The sequence below is a fragment of the Prinia subflava genome, chromosome 17, assembly GCF_021018805.1.
Source record: "Prinia subflava isolate CZ2003 ecotype Zambia chromosome 17, Cam_Psub_1.2, whole genome shotgun sequence".
NCBI classification, from domain to species: domain Eukaryota; kingdom Metazoa; phylum Chordata; class Aves; order Passeriformes; family Cisticolidae; genus Prinia; species Prinia subflava.
Genome location: NC_086263.1, coordinates 1205541 through 1224337, shown reverse-complemented (window position 1 = coordinate 1224337; position 18797 = coordinate 1205541). Strand labels below are relative to the sequence as shown.

The 18797-nt window shown below is 50.9% G+C and overlaps 1 protein-coding gene across 2 annotated transcripts in view; it reads left to right on the top strand.

Annotated features, from left to right (window-relative positions):
• The window catches only part of RAB40C (RAB40C, member RAS oncogene family), a 36788-nt gene extending 20806 nt beyond the window's left edge, over positions 1-15982 (top strand). For both annotated transcript variants that reach the window (XM_063414081.1, XM_063414080.1), the window contains 4 exons: positions 415-475; positions 10539-10616; positions 11017-11239; positions 13010-15982. In XM_063414081.1, coding sequence (XP_063270151.1) covers positions 415-475; positions 10539-10616; positions 11017-11239; positions 13010-13290 — 643 coding nt within the window. In that variant the 3' untranslated portion in view covers positions 13291-15982. The remainder of the gene's footprint in view (positions 1-414; positions 476-10538; positions 10617-11016; positions 11240-13009) is intronic.
• Positions 15983-18797: the final 2815 nt, after the last annotated feature.

Below are 18797 nucleotides of genomic sequence, written 5' to 3'. Positions count from 1 at the left end.
AAGTTGGCTGTTCTCCAGAGGTTCCCTGTTCCCAGCAGGGAGACCTCTGCTGACTCACTCAGACTTTGAACTCCTGGACTGAAAGGAACTAGGCAGAAGATCCTTTGCCCAGGGGAGTAAAATGACTTACACCCTCACACATCATCAGGTAGTGCTGCAGCTGACTGGTTTGGGCTTGTACCTTCTCCACGGGACACACAATGACAGTGACAACTTTTACCCAAAGGTAGAGATGTACCCACCTGTTCTTCCCCAGAAGAACCCACCTTGCAGAGCACTTTAGGTACCAAGCACGTCCTAAAGATCTGACAAGGTCAACACTGTTTTTTATTTTATTTGTTATGGCCACTAGGAGGTGTGCTGTATGAGACTCAATTCTCCACATCTCATAGCTGTAACTTTCCTGTGTTTTAGGGACACCTCAGGACAAGGAAGATTTTGCACCATTTTCAGATCCTACTCCAGGGGAGCCCAGGTAAGTGCTGCTCTCAGGGCTTTGATGGGACACATTTGCTTTTCCCTTAGGCTGTGTCTTTCCTGCCATAGTAAAGAGCTCTGAAGAGGAATGCACTGATCACCAAAAAGATCTCTGTAGATGACAAGAGACTGAATGTTGTCTTGTTGCCTGGGATCTGTTCTTATGAAGTGGTGGGAGAGAAGGGAGTGAATGGCAGACTTTGCTAAACTCCTACAGAAAAGGTCTGTGCAGACAATATTCAGTCTTAATTTCTAGAGGGGGGGCTGAGAGGTTTGGGTTAGAGAGGATGAAGCAATTCTCTCTCTAGATCTGCCTTAGCTTTAATGTGGGAGCTCCTACTTTCTGAGGTTTTAAAAATTTGTTTAAATATGGCACTGGCTTTCCCAGTAGAGTTCTTCCAGTCTGTGTTGCTTTCAAGTCAGTTCCAAAAATAGGGGTGGCTCCTACTTGAGTGTTTCAGGCAGACTTGAAACTAGAGCAGCTCATCTGGAACGTAAAGCATGTGTGTTCCTCAAAACATGATGCAGAGTGTTACATTTTGATTTTCTCCTTTGGGCCCTGCTCTAGAATAGCATCAAGATCCTGAACAGCACAAAAATCTTGTGGTCCTGTGGAAAATTGCTGTTTAATAGTACTTTCTCACAGTTCTGCTGTTGTCCTTTTAATAACATATCAAGGTCCCTCCAGGATAGAGTTTACCCAGGTTAAATGAGTTACTTTATTTTCCTCATGGTTTTCAAGATGGAAAACTTTTGAGAAAATTCCTCTTCTGTTAAACACTAGGAGTCGGAAGCTGTGTATCAGCCTCCTGAGCATGCCAGTATCCCAGGAGATTGCCAGCCTTTGGGAAATGTACTTCTACTCAAGGTCTTACCACTCTTGGCTTTTTGCTCCTTGTATCTGTAGACCTTTGCTTTGCTAACCGGCAAAATCCATGTTGTTCTCTTCCACTGACTTCCTGCAAATTCACTCATGCCATAGACATAGGAGCACCTCATCTGAGGTGTGCTGTTGAGATCTCCCTGTGTCCTGTTTATTCATGTTAGTGCACATCTCTGGTGGTCTGGATGCTTTGAGGCAGATCCTTTGAAGCAGAGGCCAATTTCCTGGTGCTTGCAGAGAAGTGCAAGGGAAAGAGAGTTGGAGTTCTGCAGTGGGAGAGTGCAGGATCTCCCGTTCACATGCTCAGTCCTGTGTCTGAGTTTCTTTCAGCTTCTACATTTCATTTTCTTTCAGCCTTTGCTACATTTCAGAAAAGTCTGGAACTCCAATCACATAATCACAGTTTGCGATGGAAGGCAGCTTAAAGCTCCTCTCATTCCAACCTCCCTCCCATGTGCAGGGACACCCTCCACTAGACCAGTGTGCTCCAAGCCCCATCCCACCTGGCCTTGAACACTTGCAGGGATCAGGAATCCGCTACCTTCTCATGGAACCTGTGGGCTTGAGGCCACGTTGCTTCCCTCACCAGTTAGAAGTGAACAGAACTGGTCAGTGTGGTTTTCTGGTGACCACAGAGCTCAGCTTTGGTCAGGCTCTTGCTAAGACCTTGCTGTGTCAGATGCTCAGATCAAACTGGGAACAGAAAGCAGCAACTACTGTGTCCAGGAATGCCACCTGGGAGTTTTTAGCCCTGTGTGCAGCCACCGTGCACCGTGTTACTCCCCTTGCTGTGACCTGGGAGCTCCTCAGAGCAAGTGCTGTGTCTTGGCAGGGCCGCACCCTCGGAGCCTGAGCCCACACGCCAGAACCTGCTGCTGCCACGGGGCAAACTGGGGCACAGGGCAAAGCTGAAACGAGCAGTGATGAGAACACATGAATTAGATAGGGGAGAGACACACATCTGTCTGGAACCTGCATGGAGCTGTGAGGCGCTGGCACAGCACCTCCGTGGGATTCCTGCAGCCTGTTCTCTCTGGACACTACATTTGGGTGCCACAAGGTGTCATATACCTGGCTGCCTGCAGGCTTGAAAGGGATTGATTTTCTCTTCCTTCCTCAAAGCAAAGTCCTTACCTTCTTCAGCTGTATTTATCAGTATTGCTGGAGGAGCTCTCACCTGAACATCAGCAAGGTTTACCTCATCCCTCTCACTGCCTGCCCCTCCCAAGGAGTGAGTCTGAGAGACAGTGAACCTCATCAGCCAGGCGGGGGGACCTCTAACAGGAACGTTTTATAGAATCACAGAATCACGAAGGTTGAAAAAGCCCCCTGAGATCATCCAGTCAAACCAGTAACCCAGCACTGCCAAGGCCCCAGCTTAACCATGTGTCTCAGCACCACATTCTACGTGGATTTTTTTTAAACATCTTGAGGGATGGTGACTCCACTAGTGCACTGGACAGCCTGTGCCAATGCCTGACCACCCTTTCAGTGAAGAAATTACCCCAAAGTGCAATCTAAACCTCCCTTACCACAACCTGAGGTTGTTTCTTTTCACCCTGTCACTTGTTACCTGAGAGGAGAGAGCAATCCCTACCTCTCACCTCCTTTCAGGAAGTTGTAGAGAGCAATTCACTGCTGAATGCTGGGGAATGGAGCTCACTTGCACAGCAAGGTGTAGCTCACACCTTTGCCTCGAACCTGCCCTCTGCTCGTGCAACAAATGCCTTTTCCAAAGTGCTGTTGTGATGCCTTAATCCTCGTCTGCCTAAACAGTCAATGCTTAAAAGCAGCAAACCAGCCCTAAGGAGCAAGCCTGCCTAAGAGGAGGAGAGGTAATTCCCAAGGGAAGTCTCTCCATGCCTTCTAAAAATGCCCAGGAGATGAGCACAGGGGAAAGTGCCTCTTGAAAATGATTGGAGTCCTCGCACAATCTTCTTCAGGTGGCTTGGAGTAAAACTCAGATTGTTTTCAGCAACAAGTGGTTGGCTCCCATGTCATGTTCCAGTGTTATTCCTGTATTAACAGGAATACAGATACTGTGTCTCTTAAATAAGTCACCACAACTTTCAGTGGAAGAAGAAAGTATCTAGATTTATACTCTGAATGGTTAACCAAAGCAAGAGGACTATTTGTTTTGAATAACAAATGCCTGTGTGACTGTAAGGATGGACTTCCAATACCTCCAGTTATTTTCAGTATGCAGAAGCTGACTTCTGGCATGGCCTTACATAAATACAGCATAACCTGTGTGTTCTTGGCTGAGAAACACAGAAATGCTTTGAGTTCTCTGATTTAGAATTATGGAATGGTTTAATTTGGAAGGGACCTTAAAGCCCATCCCATTCCACTCCCTGCCATGGGCAGGGACACCTTCCACTAGCCCAGGTTGCTCCAAGTCCTGTCCAACTTTGGACACTGCCAGGGATCCAGGGACAGCCACAGCTGCTCTGGACACCCTGTGCCAGGGCCTGCCCACCCTCCCAGGGAACAATTTCTTCCCCATATCCCATCCATCCCTGCCCTCTGGCCGTGGGAAGCCATTCCCTGTGTCCTGTCAGTCCAGGTCTTGTCCCCAGTGCCTCTCCAGCTCTCCTGGAGCCCCTGTAGGCCCTGGAAGGGGCTCTGAGCTCTCCCTGGTGCCTTCTCCTCTCCAGGTGAGCTCTCCCAGCCTGGCTCCAGAGGATAGGGGCTCCAGTCCTTGGAGCATCTTCATGGCCTCCTCTGGACTGGTACAAGATGTCCACATCCCTCTCATGTTGGAGGCCTCAGAGCTGGGTGCAGTACTGCAGGTGTGGTCTTCAGGATGTAGTCAAGGCTGTGTGCTGTACTGGCTTCTTAGCTACAGCTGTTTGCTTTCCTTTCTGTCTTGGAATCATCAGACTTCAGGACTTCTGCTGTAGGAAGTCTGATGCAAATCCCCTTGGAGGCAAGAGAAACAGCTTATTTAAACTAAAAGCCAAAAGCTCAGGAAGAACAAATCCAGCAGAGAAGAGAGGTGCCAGCATGGGAAAAGCTCTGTTTGAATTTCAGTGTGGTATTTGTACAAGAACAGATTGGTGTAAACTGGCCTTGAGCACCTTCACGCTGAGAATTAGTGGAAGGTTCTCGCTGAGTAAACGATTAAAGAGCACAAGGGGAGCTTGAAGTACGAGGTTCCAGAGAGGACTTCTACAGGTTGGCTGTGAGAGCAGGAGGCTGGCTCAGCAACCTGGCAGCCCTTACCCAGGTATGAGTAGTCAGTGCTCCAGAGAATAGTTGGTATGAAAAGTGCCTCCAAGTCATGCCTGACTTTCCCACACACTCTTTATTGTTTCCCAAGTTTAGTGATAAGAATTGAATTTTCTGAAGTAGACCCTGGCGAGGTTGTAACATGGAAAAACAGTCTCCAGACAGCAGGAAGACCTTTTTGGGATTTCTTTTTTCCCCCATGGCACTGTCTGGTGCAGTGCTCAGGCTGAACTTCTGGCTGGTCCCTCCCCGGTGAAAAGACTTGAGTACCTTGGTGCCTTCCCCAGTTTCAGCTCCACACCAGTGGCCTGGGTCCCGAGCTATGTGACTTTCATGTTCAGCAGGAATTTCTTCCTCTTGAAGTTATCTGCAGTAAAACATTCTTGCTGCCCCTGGCTGGCTCTGAGCAAGAACCAGCCTGTTCTTCCAGCCTCAGGGTTTGCTGTGAGGATCACAGGTCTCTTGCCTTCCTCTCTGCCCTGCCTTAGCAGATTTTATCTCATCAGGGACACAGTGAACTCTTGGGCTCCAGGTGGAGGCTTGTGGTGCTGATGTGCCTGGCAACCCTCTCCTTTTCTCTTCCTTCCCTAGGTGTTGAGTTTCCACTTCATCCCCTTCTCTCTTGGGGTCTGCTGGGCCAGCAGGTCCTGAGCACTTCAAGGTCTCCTTTTGGGGCGAAAGAGGAGCATTTATGTGTGGGATAGCAGAGCACTGGCCTCCAGGCACTGATGGGGCAGGGGGAGTGTGCAGCCAGCCATGGTGACTGCAGGGCCAGGGAGGAGGGAGAGATGGAAACCAAGTAGTGTCGTGCCCTGCGGAGCCAACTCGCAGTCTGCAGCCTTGTCTGTTGCAGAAGGATTTTTATGTTGTCACAGTATGGGGTAGAGTGAAAAGTATTTAGTGTGCTTAAAAGTGTTGCAGAAATCTTTTTTGCACTTGGACTTGTGTTCCTTTTCTGCTTGGCTTCAAGGTCTCAGTCATTCCAGCAGAGCTGGCTGGCTGATCTCGGCTGTTGTGAGCAGCTGTGACTGTTCTGGCTGCTGTGAGCAAATGCAAACTATTCCAAGAGTCATCACAGAGGGGAGAAAGAGTTGTGGTGGCACTTCCTGACCTAGCCAGGAAGAAGCAGTGATAGGATCACTCCTGGTGTCCTCATATGCCAATGATTTAAACTGTTTCTGAAAATGTGGCTTGCCAAACTCTTCCCAGACAGTGTGATAAAATGCTCCCATCTTGCAGCAAAGCTTCAGCCCTAAAGAGATTACAAATGTTGTTGAGTTCTGCTTAGGCAGGTGGTTTGAGGAGCTGCTGTTTATCCTGTTCAGGGCTTCTTAGTATGCAAGAAGGTGGTGGAATTTGGCAGCTCAGCAGACTCAGGTGTAGATTCAGCCCTCCCTTATGGCTGTTTTGTTTGCTGCAAATACCTCACCTGCCTTGGGTCATTTGGACAGGATTGTCCAGCTGCTGGAGAAGCCGGCCCTGCCTGCCAAAATACTTACCAAAAGCTCAGTGACAAATACCCCCCTGATGTGCTGTGCTGTTGGGAAGAGGTTTGGCAGCAGGATGTCACTGCCCATGAGCCAAGGTCCGAGATGCCAGCTGGAAAGCCACAATCCAATGGAGCTGTGAGAGAGCAGGCAGGAGACAGTGTTCTGGTTCCTGTCAGCACTGGACCTTCTGTTTCAGGTTTATTTCATCCTGTGGGACAGAGAGTTCACTCTGAGGGGCTCTTCAGCCTTCTTCAGCAACAGCTTTTTTCCATCAGTGGATAATATCAGCAAGTGTCACTTTCCTGGCCACCCTGTCACTTCCCTGCATTGGGCTGAGGTCCTTGGCAGTTGTGCAAGTGTTCCTAGCAGCTTCTTGTGTGCTTGAAGCCCCTGAAGCATCTGGGAAGCCTTTATAGACAAGCCTGCTTTGCATTGACAGTGTGCAAGCTGATTTTCTCTTACCTTTAAAAGCTTTTTGCTTATAAATCTGGTCCAAACCTGCTGCAAGCAGGCAGAGATATTTCCCCACCACCACCTCAGTTATGTGGACAGCTCTTTGTGTAAGTTCCTGCTGGAAGCAAATGTGGGTTTTGGCAGAGTAAGTGCCCACATGTACTGCTGGATACAATAACTGGTGGTCTGTCAGTGTTCCTTGTTCACTATCCGAGGCACTCGTGGAAATTTCTGTCACTGGTTGCTGAGGGTTGTGCCAATCTCAGTCATGTGGAACAAAACCAGAGTAGGAATGAACTCTGAAAATCCAACTGTGAAAAGACCCCAGATGGATCTGGGGATGAGTCCAGTCATCTTCTACCTACACAGAAGCTGTAGGCAGACTGAGGAGGAAAAGAAGGAAGGCTGTTGGAGGGTTGTGAGGGGTCCAGGTCTCCTTAGTCTGAGAAACTGAGTGTGAAGCTTTTCACTCTGTACTGTGGGAACCTGGGGTACATAATGGTACAAAAGGGCTTTGTGAAACTAAAAATTGAAAGCTGTGGAGATAATAGGGTGTTGACAACCATCTAAGCATTTAGAGAACAAATTAGGCTGCAAATAGGAAGCTGTTCATTTGTTGAGTTGAGGAAATTAAAATTCTGTGCATGTTATTCCAAAGGAGACTTTAAGAAAGCCTGACAGATCTTACTTGGAACTGTCTGCAGAAATGGAGCCAGCTCCCTCCCTGTGCATGGCTGAGTGCTGTTCTCTCTGGGGCAGAAATGGCAATGACAGAGTGGATTTGGGATGCATGCTCTGGAAACGTGGTGTCTGCAGCACGCCAGAGCTACTTGGAAGCAGTGTGAGGTTATCTGGCAGCACCAGGAGCTGGCCAGGGGTTGAGCAGCCTTCTTCCTCCCCCTGCTGAGCTGCAGCACAGCTGGGCTCCATACCCAGCTGGGCAGGAGGGGGATGGAGCAAGGTGTGGGCAACTTGGCCTCAGTGTCTTCTGACCTTTGAGAAGCTTTCCTGAACAGTCTTCATTCTAAATGTGTGTGCTGGAACCATAGTGTGGCTTGGAGACTCAGCTGGCAGACAAGGTGTCACGTTTTGCATCTAGAAATCCTGGTCTTGACCTTCCACCCTTCTGAAAACGTAGGGGTGTGTTTTTGCTCAAGTTTTATCCTTATTCTTATTCAAAGAAGATCGAGACAGAAGCTGCCAGCAAGCTTAAAAACTCTCTCCTCATCAAGCATATTCCTGGCAGAAATAATCGCCACAAACTAGGCCTTGAGTCTGTTTTCTTGGCTGAAGGAACCTGTCAATCCAGAAATGAGGCAAGTAGACTTTATTTATCTTTCTGGCCATTTGTGTTGGAAGGGGCTCATCAAACCCTTTGCTTCGTTATTTCCTGACTGTCATTAATTTTCACACACAGCCTTGGAAGCTGGAAATCAAAACAAATAGAGAAAAAATTAAAAGACAGCTCAGAGTCTTTTTTTTTTCAATATGCAATTAAAATGTAATGTATCCTGGTAGTAGGTATTTCCAGATTGGGTCCTTGACAAGCAGTATCTTTGGTTTTGTGGGATTTTTTAATTACGGAAAATCATTACTCCCTTCTTATTTCTCCTCTCTAAATCTGGGAGAAACTGATCCTTTTCTCATCCAAAACAAAAAATATCTCCATTTCTTTTGATTATGAAGTTTCTGGACTGTCCTAGAAATGAGACTACAAAAAATTATGGACTCTAGGTAGGAGCTCCAGACTTTTCTTGAAGGAAACTGAAAATGCTTCCCTCACCCCACAGGTGCTTCTGCCATTATCTAAACTCACCTTCAGTTCCTACAGAACAGCCTCAAACCCAGACTTTGAAGGGCTTATTCTTTGTGTTGGGCTGTCAAACATGAAGCCAACTCACCTGACTTGCCTTCTTTGCCCTCTGCCCTTCTCTTTTGGTGCATTCGAGCCTTTCTGTGGGGGTACAAATGCAGACGTGGAGGTGCTGGAGGGCCAGCGAGGACAGAAAAAACAAACTTCACCAGGAGAATGACTGCCTGGGGTGGAGGCAGTGAGGCTGAGGGTACAGCTCAAGAATCAAAATTGTTCTACAAGGAAGAATCTGAATTGTTATAAAATTATAAAATTGGTCAGGCTTTGAGAGCTGCTTATTCCAAAAGAGCTGAGAGAAAGGCAGACAAGATCAAGGCACACCCAGTGCAATCCAGGAACGGCTGCTGTTCCATGAGGGGGAAAGCAGTGCTAGTGCCAGCTCCAGATGTGACTTTATTATGAGGGTTCAGATGCCTTTGTGGCCCACATGCCAGTTTATCATTCCTGTGTGCTCCACATTACATGTTAATGATTTTTTTTGTGTAAATTTGAGGTATATCATACACAAAGCTTCTGCACAGGCTGCTCTCAGTTTACCACAGGGGTTGGCAGCTGCAAGGATTATAAAGCTGGGGTTTGGGAGGACTGGGTAGCTTGTGTTTCCCATCTGTGTAGTCCATCTTCCATTTCAGCAGGTAAAGGAGCAACTCCACAGGTACATGAGGGTGCTCCATGGTCCCTGACTTGTACCAGGACAGATGCAGGGAGTGTTGCAGCTCTCTCCTTCCCTGTGCTCAATCCAGGCCTCTCATAGAGAGGACTGGGCTGAAAACTGAGACCTTCCTTTGCCAATTTAAGATCTCTGCTTATGCTGGGGCTTTGCTATGGGGGGTGGCTGTTCCTGGAGGATACTCCTGATTCAGGGAAGGCTGATTCTGCAGCACTTGGTGCTCAATGATCTGGTTTGGTTTGCCCTTAGTCTTGCTGCTGCTGGGTTTCCTTTCGTCCAGCGCTGCCTTCCAGCTGGATTCCTCCTCTCTCAGCACAGGAACACCTCCTCCTCCCTACTTCCCATTCCAGGCATCTTGTACTGTGATTCTGCCAAGTCAGCTTGGAGTGCCTGTTGTCACTTGGAATGTCCTTGATTGCAAAGAAGAGTGACAAGAAGTCAGAAAAATAATGTGAGGGTTGCAGAAAGGCTCTCTGAGGACCATTCCGTAAATGCTGTCTGTGCCCAACCAGTATTGAGCAGCAGCTCCTGGCTCGTGTGCCTGCAGGGCCTCCTTTCCTTGTGTCTGTCCTCAGAAATAACTCAGATTCAAGAAAAGCTCACTTGCTGGCAGATGCTGTGGACCTGAGTGGTGGCCAACAGTCTGGCCGTGCTCTTGGGTCCTGCCAGCGTGGTTTGGGGTGAGGTGGAGACTCCTCAGAGCTGCTCCATGTCTTTCCTGCCTTGAGTCATGCCTGTGCTGCTGCCAGCACGATGGGCTGCACCTCAGGAGGTGACTGGGAAGCGAGTCATGGATGCAGGTGGTGTTCAGGGACAGTGGATGTGAACCTGAGGATGCTGTAGGTACCTCTGGCCTGAAGAAAGTGTTCTCTGCCAGTGTGGCTGTGACAGTGGGAAACATCTTCAGCAAAGTCTGGATGGATCCTAGTCCTGAGAGCTCAGTCTGTGGAGATACTGTGGTGCTTATTGGCATCATTTGTGTTCTTGTTAGCAAAGGGCTCACGATGACACAGGTTCTGCAGAAGAGGTATGTGCTTGAAAATTCCTTCCTGTCCTGCTGCCACCTCAACACTGACTGCAGCTGTTCTGTGTAAGGGGATAGAAGAAAAGGTGTGTTTCTGCCTCAGCGAGTTTGTAGCAGATTTTTGACAGGAGAAGGGTGTGTTCTGCTCCTCCAGATACAGCCACCAAGACAGTTCCTCCTCCTGTGTAGAGACTGCAGCTTTGGAAATTATTTGGGGGATACCAGAGCCAAAACAGGAATAAAACCTTCCCTAATGACCTGGGACTGCATTAGTATAGCCCTGTTGTCTCAATTTTTGCCCTGTCAGCTCACAAATGGTGCAGCTGGAGCAATGTTCTGTCCCTTTGCTTCTTGGTTTCTGCATGCCGGGGTCTTTCGGGGGTGTCCTTCCCCTTTTCCCTTGCCTACGATGAAACCTCCTGATTGTCTTCCACCAGGGAATTCTCTTGGTGTATGACATCACTAATCGCTGGTCCTTTGACGGGATAGACCGATGGATAAAGGAAATAGATGAGGTAAGTGAATGGAAGAACAAATGCAGTGATCTATAGCAGAGACATGGGGAGGTATCACGCAAGATGTTACCTGATGTGGGGACAGGAATGGCTCTGCTGTGGAGGGGACATGATGGCAGTGCAGTCATAAGTGGAGCAAAGCAATAAGTGTCTGCCCTCCACCTGTGTGTAAATCTGGAGTAGTAGGAAAGGGCTCAGGAATGGTCAAGAAAGACAGGCAAGTTCCCTCAGAAATTAATGGATCGTGAAGTGACAAATTAGTTGTCCCCAGCGCACAGAGGTGCTGCTGGGCAATCCCTCGGCCACAGAGCAGCTTCTACTTCTTTTCCCTTTGCTGCTATTGCAGCTAAGCAGAATGCTGGGTGTAGCCGTGATTTCCCCACTTCTTTCCTCGTTCCAGCACGCCCCAGGTGTCCCTCGGATCCTGGTGGGAAACAGGCTGCACCTGGCCTTCAAGCGGCAGGTGCCGACGGAGCAGGCGCGCGCCTACGCCGAGAAGAACTGCATGACCTTCTTCGAGGTGAGCCCCCTGTGCAACTTCAACGTCATCGAGTCCTTCACGGAGCTGTCCCGCATCGTCCTCATGCGGCACGGCATGGAGAAGATCTGGAGACCCAACCGAGGTCAGTGGGGTGCTCCGGGGGCGTTGGGGCTCACATGGAGCCATGGGGCTGTGGCTGCCCAGGTGGGAGGTGTGGAACTGTGGGAGCTGCGTGCACCTGATGTGGAGAAAGGCCTCGGGCCAGACAGGCTGAGCCCCAAGCAGCCTGTGCTGGTGTAGGGATGGGCAGCTCCAGAGGGCGGTTCAGCATGTCTGGGACCTGAAATGCTCTGGGGCATCCTCCACCTTTCCACTTATTCTGGATGAGGCTGAGGGCAATTAAGCTCCCAGCTTGAATGTACTTCAATCAGCTGTGTGGGATAAATCCAGGTGTAATGCACCTCACTCCTTGCCCTTGCCTGAGCCTGTCTTCCTCGTTTTGGAGGGAAGCAGAGTGTGCCCAAGGAGCTGAAAGGGACTAAATCCCTGCTGTCAGCCTGCAGCAGTGGGCTGGGTTATTCCATATATCCAGGCATGTGTGCCACAGGGAGGGAAACCACAAGCAGATTCCATGTTACGTTTCAGCCTGTTGAATTTGAAGCAGAATAATCTCAGTTCCCACATTATTCCTGGCTGGAGGTAGCAGTATGTCCCACTGCAGTCTGAGCAGCAGCAGATCTGTGTTCCTGGGGTGGCCTGCTCTCATATGGACTTTCAGCTCCTGCTCACCAGGGTGAGAAAATCTTGTTTGCCAGCCCCAGTGACCAAATTTTCTGCCTGGGCTCCTGTCCCCAACCTGGCTGCTGTGCCATGGTCTGCAGGTCACAGGAAGATGGTAGGCAGGGACTGGGCTGAATGCACAGACCTTTCCTGAATCTTTTCCAGAAGGTTTGTAACTGCAGGCTGCCTGCTTCAGAATGGAAAGGGCAAAAGGAAACGGCCTCAAATTGTGCCAGTAGAGGCTTAGGTTAGACACTGGGGGAAATTTCCTCACAAAAAGGGTGGTCAGGCACTTAAACAGGCTGCCCAGGGCAGCGGTGGAGTTACCATCCCTGGAAGCGTTCAAAAAAATGCAGATGTGGCACTTGGGGACATGGTTTAGTTGGCAGGAGGAGGCGTTGGCAGTGCTGGGGGAATGGTTGGGCTCCATGGTCTTAGAAGGCCTTTCTAACCTAAATGATTCTGTGTTTCCATGAATGGGGGGCTCCTACCAGGGAATGGGGACCTGCCTGCTCGGGAATGGCAGTGTGGCTTTGGCAGCAGGCAGGCAGGAGGAGAAGGAGTGCCCTCGTGTGGCCCCTGGCTGGGAATTCCCCGGCAAGGAGAGGGACTTCCCAAGGCAGGCTCACATGGTGCACGCTGAGCTGGGAGGATGCCGGGAAGCTGGAAAGGGCAGAGTGGTGTTCTGGGTGTTCTAGCTTGTTGCAGTCTCCGTGGCCCTGAGCAGGTCCCAGGTGACACTGTCCTGTTTCAGGATTTGCTGACCCTGCTGCCTCTTTCCAAGGCACATCCTGCTTGCCAGAGGATGGGTTGAGAAGCCAAGTATATGTCAGGAATGTGAGCCAGGCCCTGCCAGCCCCGAGTGCTGAGCAGAGCAGGGCTGGCAGTGCCTAACTCTGTGTTCACACCAAAGCTGGTGTCTGGCAAAGTACAAACCTCCAACAGCGGAACTCACCTTGATTTCCCAAGCTTTTGTCCTAAATATCCTGCTCCCTACTCCCAACTCCTGTGCTATCAATATTGACATACCTCCCCAAGGAGCTGGAGCTGTGCAGCATAAGCAGTAGCTGTGGGGAAAGGGCAGCCCAGAACATCTCCTGGCCCTTGACTGTGTGGTCCTTTCTCCCCGCAGTGTTCAGCTTACAGGACCTGTGCTGCCGAGCCATTGTGTCCTGCACCCCAGTGCACCTCATCGACAAGCTGCCCTTGCCTGTCACCATCAAGAGCCACCTGAAATCCTTCTCCATGGCCAACGGGATGAACGCGGTGATGATGCACGGCCGCTCCTATTCCCTGGCCAGCAGCGGGGGTGGGAGCAGCAGCAAAGGGAACAGCTTGAAGAGATCCAAATCCATCCGGCCGCCCCAGAGCCCCCCACAGAACTGCTCACGCAACAACTGCAAGATCTCTTAGCAGGATGGGCCCCGAGCTTCTGTCGGATCCACACCCACCCACCGATGTACAGCTGTTTGCACACCGAACCCTTTCCCACTGGATCCTTTCGGATGGGCCACGGTTGCTTTTCCAATGGCACGCACAAGCGTTAGGAATGTGCTCACGTTTTGGCTTGGCATAGGAAGAAACATGGTGCCGGCTGGATCCCACAGCGCTGGCGGGGAGAGGATCTGCCAAGTGACCCTCCAAGAATGCTTTGGGCTTTGCCTTTTGGCCTGGGGTGGAAAATTCAGCAGCTGCCGGGTTGGGGAGGGGGGAAGGGGAAAAAAAGCTCATCCAGTCTCAATGGAGCAATGGATTTAATGGAAGATTGAGAGGCTTAAGGGAGTAGGCAAGGAGAGTCTGTGCTGCAACTTTAACTCTTGGCCTCCTGAACAGATTGCTGGTGCAATAGTGATCATTGGATGTAGACAAAAAGAAACAGGGACAGGGGACTAATGATAGTTTTCACCGGGATGTTAACCTGCTGTTGCCAAAAAAAACAGAGAACAAGGCAAGAGTTGGCCAATTGGAAAGGGGAAGGAAGCGCTCTGTTCGCTGCCTTCACTTATTTATGTAAATATTATACATATATATAAATATCACTTGTTTTTTAAGGGTTTTTTTAAGAAGCAGTCAGGGAAAATTTTATGCAGCCATGTAAATACAAGCACTGGATTGACTTTCCCAGTGTCAGCAAAGCGGACAAGTGGAGGATTTTCCAATGAAAACACATAAATGCTTTAAGAGACTTTTCCCTCACCTCTGGGCTCGTGCTGGTGTTTTTAAATACTACATATGCAGAAGGAAAGGACGATTGATGTGGAACATGCCCCAAGCTGCTCTATTCCTATCATTCCCTAGAACCTGTGAGTGCCGAGGGCAGGGTGGGATGGCAGTGCATGGAGAAGGGGAGCAGCGAGGCCAGGGTCCGGGGGGTTGGAGTGTTTTGGCAGGCAGGAGGAAGAGGCAGCTCTGGGGTCAGACTGATGCCTTGTTCTCTTCGTGCTTTCTTGTCAGGGATTTGGGAGCAGGGGTTGGAAGCATTGTGCCTAAAGCAGAGGAAAAATGCTGAATTTTGTCCCTTATTGCTGCAAAGCCTCAGCCATTGCTTCTAGTGCTCTCCATCCATGACAGCATGCCATGTGACAGCCCTTGGATCCTGGCTGCCTCCAGCTTTGCTTTCCCATAGATGCTGCCTGAGCTCACGCTGCTGTGGCTCCTCCTGGATGAAAGTGGGAAAGGGCAGAAACAGCTTTTCCCACTGGAGCATGAAGGAGCAGGGATGGGGGAGGTGGAAGATTGGGGTGGGGAAACAGCAATCTCCAGGTCCCTCAGTGGCAAAATCACTTGGCTCTTGGGACAATCCCAGGAGATCAGGAGAGCAAACTGCTTTGCTCAATGGGATGACTCCTGGGTCTTGGAGGGACAAGAGCTTGGGACGGATCTTCTGTCAAGCAAGTGCACCTGCCTCCCTGGCTTTGTTCCACCTGTGCTGGAAATTCACCTGGAAACTGAGAAATAGCACCCAGCCCTTATCCCAAAAGCTAAGGGAGCCTGGCATTGGGGCAGAGCTATGGTGGCAGGTTCTCATAGGTGGCCAGGGTGTGTAGATTTTGAGTAGCGTGGTAGCAAGTGAAGTGCACAGTGCTGCCATCTCATCCTGGGATCAGCTTGCCCCCTTTCCAGGCAGCCTGGGGCACTGCTTGGGCAGAATGAAGCTGCTGCAGCTCCTGCACGGCCGATGGACCCGCTGTGTCCAGGTAGCAGGGACAGGAGGGACACGTTCCCCTGTGGGGACATCACTTCCCTTGCTCCCAAGCCAACGTGGGAGGTGCCAGAGGCTTCCCCCTCCCCTCTCTGCAGAGCACATCACAGGCAGGTCTCTTGGCTTGGCTCTCTCGTGCTTTATCACCCAGCTCAAGTGAGCGAGGACAGAATTAAACCCCAGGCAGGTGGAGGGGTAGAGGAATCCTTTGAAGGGGTGCTTTGGCTCAAGAGCAAAGCTGCAGCCGGGCCGTCCTGGTGGCACGAAGGCCGGGGGATTTGGAGAACCTGTCTGGGATGGCTGGCACCTGTTTCCCATCACTTAACACACAGCAGAAGACAATCGCTGGCTCAGCAGCGCAGGGATATACGGCCAACAGGTGACCGGCACCGCCAACGGTGGCTCCTCCCGGGAATCGCCCCCGGGCACCACGGCCCCGGCGCCGGTGTGCGGGACTGAGAGGGGTAAAGGGATCCTTCCTGAAACCACCAAGCTGCTGCATGTCTCAAAACTCGCTGTACCTCTGCTTTGGTTTGGCTGTGCCACGTGTGCCACCTCCCCATGCTGTTTTCCCTGTGGTTGGTTTAGGTTTTGTCACCCTGTAAAGTCTCACGGATCCTGTCTGGAGTGTGGATGGAAGATTTCCCTGGAGTGATTGCCCAGCAACAAACTTTTTTTTATTTTTTAATTTAAAAGGAAAAGATTCTTGCATCTGATGTCAACACTAGGCTGTAGCTGCTCTCCAACACTTGTACCATTCCTGAGTTGGGTTTTTTTGGACTATCCTTTTATTTTTTTATTCCTTTGTACAGTCAGTGTTGTTTAACTGATTCTACATGGTTTTGTTTTGTATAAATTAAAGTCTTTTTGTTTGTTTTGAACTACCAGTTGAAAAGAGGAGAAGTTGTATCTGTTTTTGTGTGGGCTGGGAAGAGGTTGAAGGGAAAAAGGTGGTGGTTTTGCCCATGCCCGGGGATTTGGGACTGTTTGTGGTACAGGTATGTACTCCCATTTCCAGGTCATCCACAAAATAACTTGAATAACATTTTCTGGGGAGCCATGATTCCTTTTCTGTAGATGCAGAAGATAAATCTGTTCTTAATTCTCACATAACTACTGATTCGGGATACTGGAGCCCTAAGAAAACACAAACTCATCTCCGACAGGGTCCTGTAGGTGGCTGGCGGAAGCCAGGCTCTCCAGCAGTTTGCCAGGAATTGTGCCCAGTCCCTGCTCCACAGGGACAGGACAAGTACAGTCAAACCCTAAATCCCCTCTTTGGGTCTGGGTGATCCTGGGGGAGCAACGAGTGCTGTGGCAGCTGTCACACATCCTGCCCAGACTGGAGCAAGCCAGAAACTGTCCTGGGACAAATTGCACTGAAAGGGAGAGGATGCTGCAGGGAGCTCGGAGCACCAGTGTCACACCAGGGTGGCCTGTGGAGGCACCAGGAGCGCCAGAGAAGGGGTATTTGATCCTGGGGTGGAGGGAGACTTCTTGTCTGATCCCCTTCTCCCAGCCCACCTCCCCTTGACCTCCCTTTTCCCCTGCCTTCTCACTTCCCTGGGATCAGATTTTCCACTTCGTACCAGACTGGCCATGCTTGTTTTAACAGCTTAAGTAGTAATTGCTGGGGCTGGGAGGGGGCAGGGGGAAATGAGATCGTGTCTGCAGCCTGGAAAACCCTGGAGCTAAGGTGAAAGCCTGGTCAGGGAAGAGGCACACAGCCCTTTTTTTCTCCTTTTTCTTCAGGGGGTTCTGGAAGTGTCTGTTCCCTCTCCCAGGGCTGAAACAAAGGCTGTGTGTGGTTTCAGGTGGGGTCGGGACAGCCGGAGCCCATTACGGCAGAGCAGCGGGGGCTGCGGGGCCGCAGCTGTCTGCTTGGGAAGAGCAGGGCAGGAAAACACTGCACAGCCTGAGCGGGTGGGAAGGCTGCGAGAGCTCCAAGCTCTCTGCTACTTGGAGGAAGGAGGAGGGAGCAGGTTGCTCTGATGATTCTGGTCTTTGCTCTCTGAGTGTGTTTTTCTGCACCCACCTTTCTGATGTGAAGTTTTGTGGGTTGGTCCCATTGTCCTACGCAGGCTAGGAAATGGTGGTGACCTTCATGCAACAGCAAGGTGCTTGAAAATGAGGATGCAGCTGCCCATGGGTGCATTGGAGGGGCGGGAGCCCACCAGCAGCAGGTTCTGGGAGCAGGGACATTTGACATGGCATCCTTCCCTCCAGGACGTGGTGCTGAGACAATTCCTTGTCTAGGAGGGAGACAATGAACTGTAAAACCCTCATCTATGCCTGGGTTCTTTGAAAGTGACCCCCAAAATCCCTGTTGTTGGGTGCAGTTGGTGCCTGGACAGATGGAGGTGAACAGTTTGGAACTGTTGAGATGATGGAATTACTGTGGGCTTGGTCAGGGTGGGAAAAGTTTCTTTGTTGCTCACCTTTAGTTGAAGAAGCGCTAGAAGAGGCTGGGTGGGGGTCCCAAGGTGTGGATGAGGATTTCCTGTTGTTGGGAGCTGCTTTTCTGGCCATGCAGCAGCTGCTGTTCCTCCATCCAGCCTTGCACCACAGAGGTGAAGGTTCCTGGCTTGTCCTTGCAGCTTCTAATCTTGAGAACACAGTCATGAGGCACCTCAGGCTCTGATGTGAGACATGTCACTGTGGGACTGCTTCTCTCGCACTGGAAAGTGGCAGTGGGGAAAGAACCAAGCCAGACTCTGGCACTGGCATCGTGCTGTGATCACATAAAGCCCAGCTATGGATATGGGCAGTTGGGCTCCAGGTCTTGTTCCCCCTTCCTCCTGCAGCAGCCCCCCTGGAAGGACCATGGGACACCCCAAAGCAGCCCTGTGCCTCTGGGCTGCATCCCTGGGAACCAAGGTGTTATGCATCTGCGATTCTGCTTCCCAGCTGGAGTTTGTGTGTTTGTGCATTGGGGATCCCCAGGCAGCAGGTGCCTGGGGCTGGCTGGGTGGCTCTGGGGGTTTCAGGCTGCCAGGGCATGCAGGATACACACCCTGGCAGCTCCTGGCTGAGCTATCCTGATGCAATTCTGTGTTTGCAAAACATCAGCCTCCCATGAGTGTCCCAGGGCAGCGTCACCTTCCCTCAGCATCTGCAGCTGGATGGACCCTGGGGTGGCTGCTGGCTGTGGAATGGGATGCAGGGCACAGCCATGGGACATGCTCCAGCCCTCCATGCATGGTCGTGGCCAGCTGGTGACAGACCAGACTGTGCTTTGGGGCTTGGGGCTCCAGGGAGCCCAGAGTCACTATGGGAGCCCCGAGTCAGCAGCAGAGCAGTCGTGTGCTGGCCCTGGCAGGGGTGACAGGGGTGGCCAGTCACAGCTCTGTGTCACTGGTGCTGGCTGGAGGTCATTGTGGCTGCACCCTGCTCACACCTGTGTGGGGGTGTTGAGGGTTCCCCAAATCACCTGGTCTGGTGCAAAAGGGCTTCTCCAATGAGCCACAGACTGGGGGAGCACCAAACAATTACATGTGAAAAGAGCTCTGGGGTGAAGGTGAATCTCCCCCGCCCACCCCAAAAAAAACATCAAAATAAGGATAACGGGCTCCCACCGATTTTTTTGTCCCCTCCAACCTCCTGCCCCCCAAGAGGTGCTGCGCTGCTCCCTGGGGTAAAACGCCCTCAAGTTTGGTGTTTCACAGAGGCTGCAGACCCCCTTCAGGGCTGAGGCTCTCACCAGAGCCCGAAGAGTTAA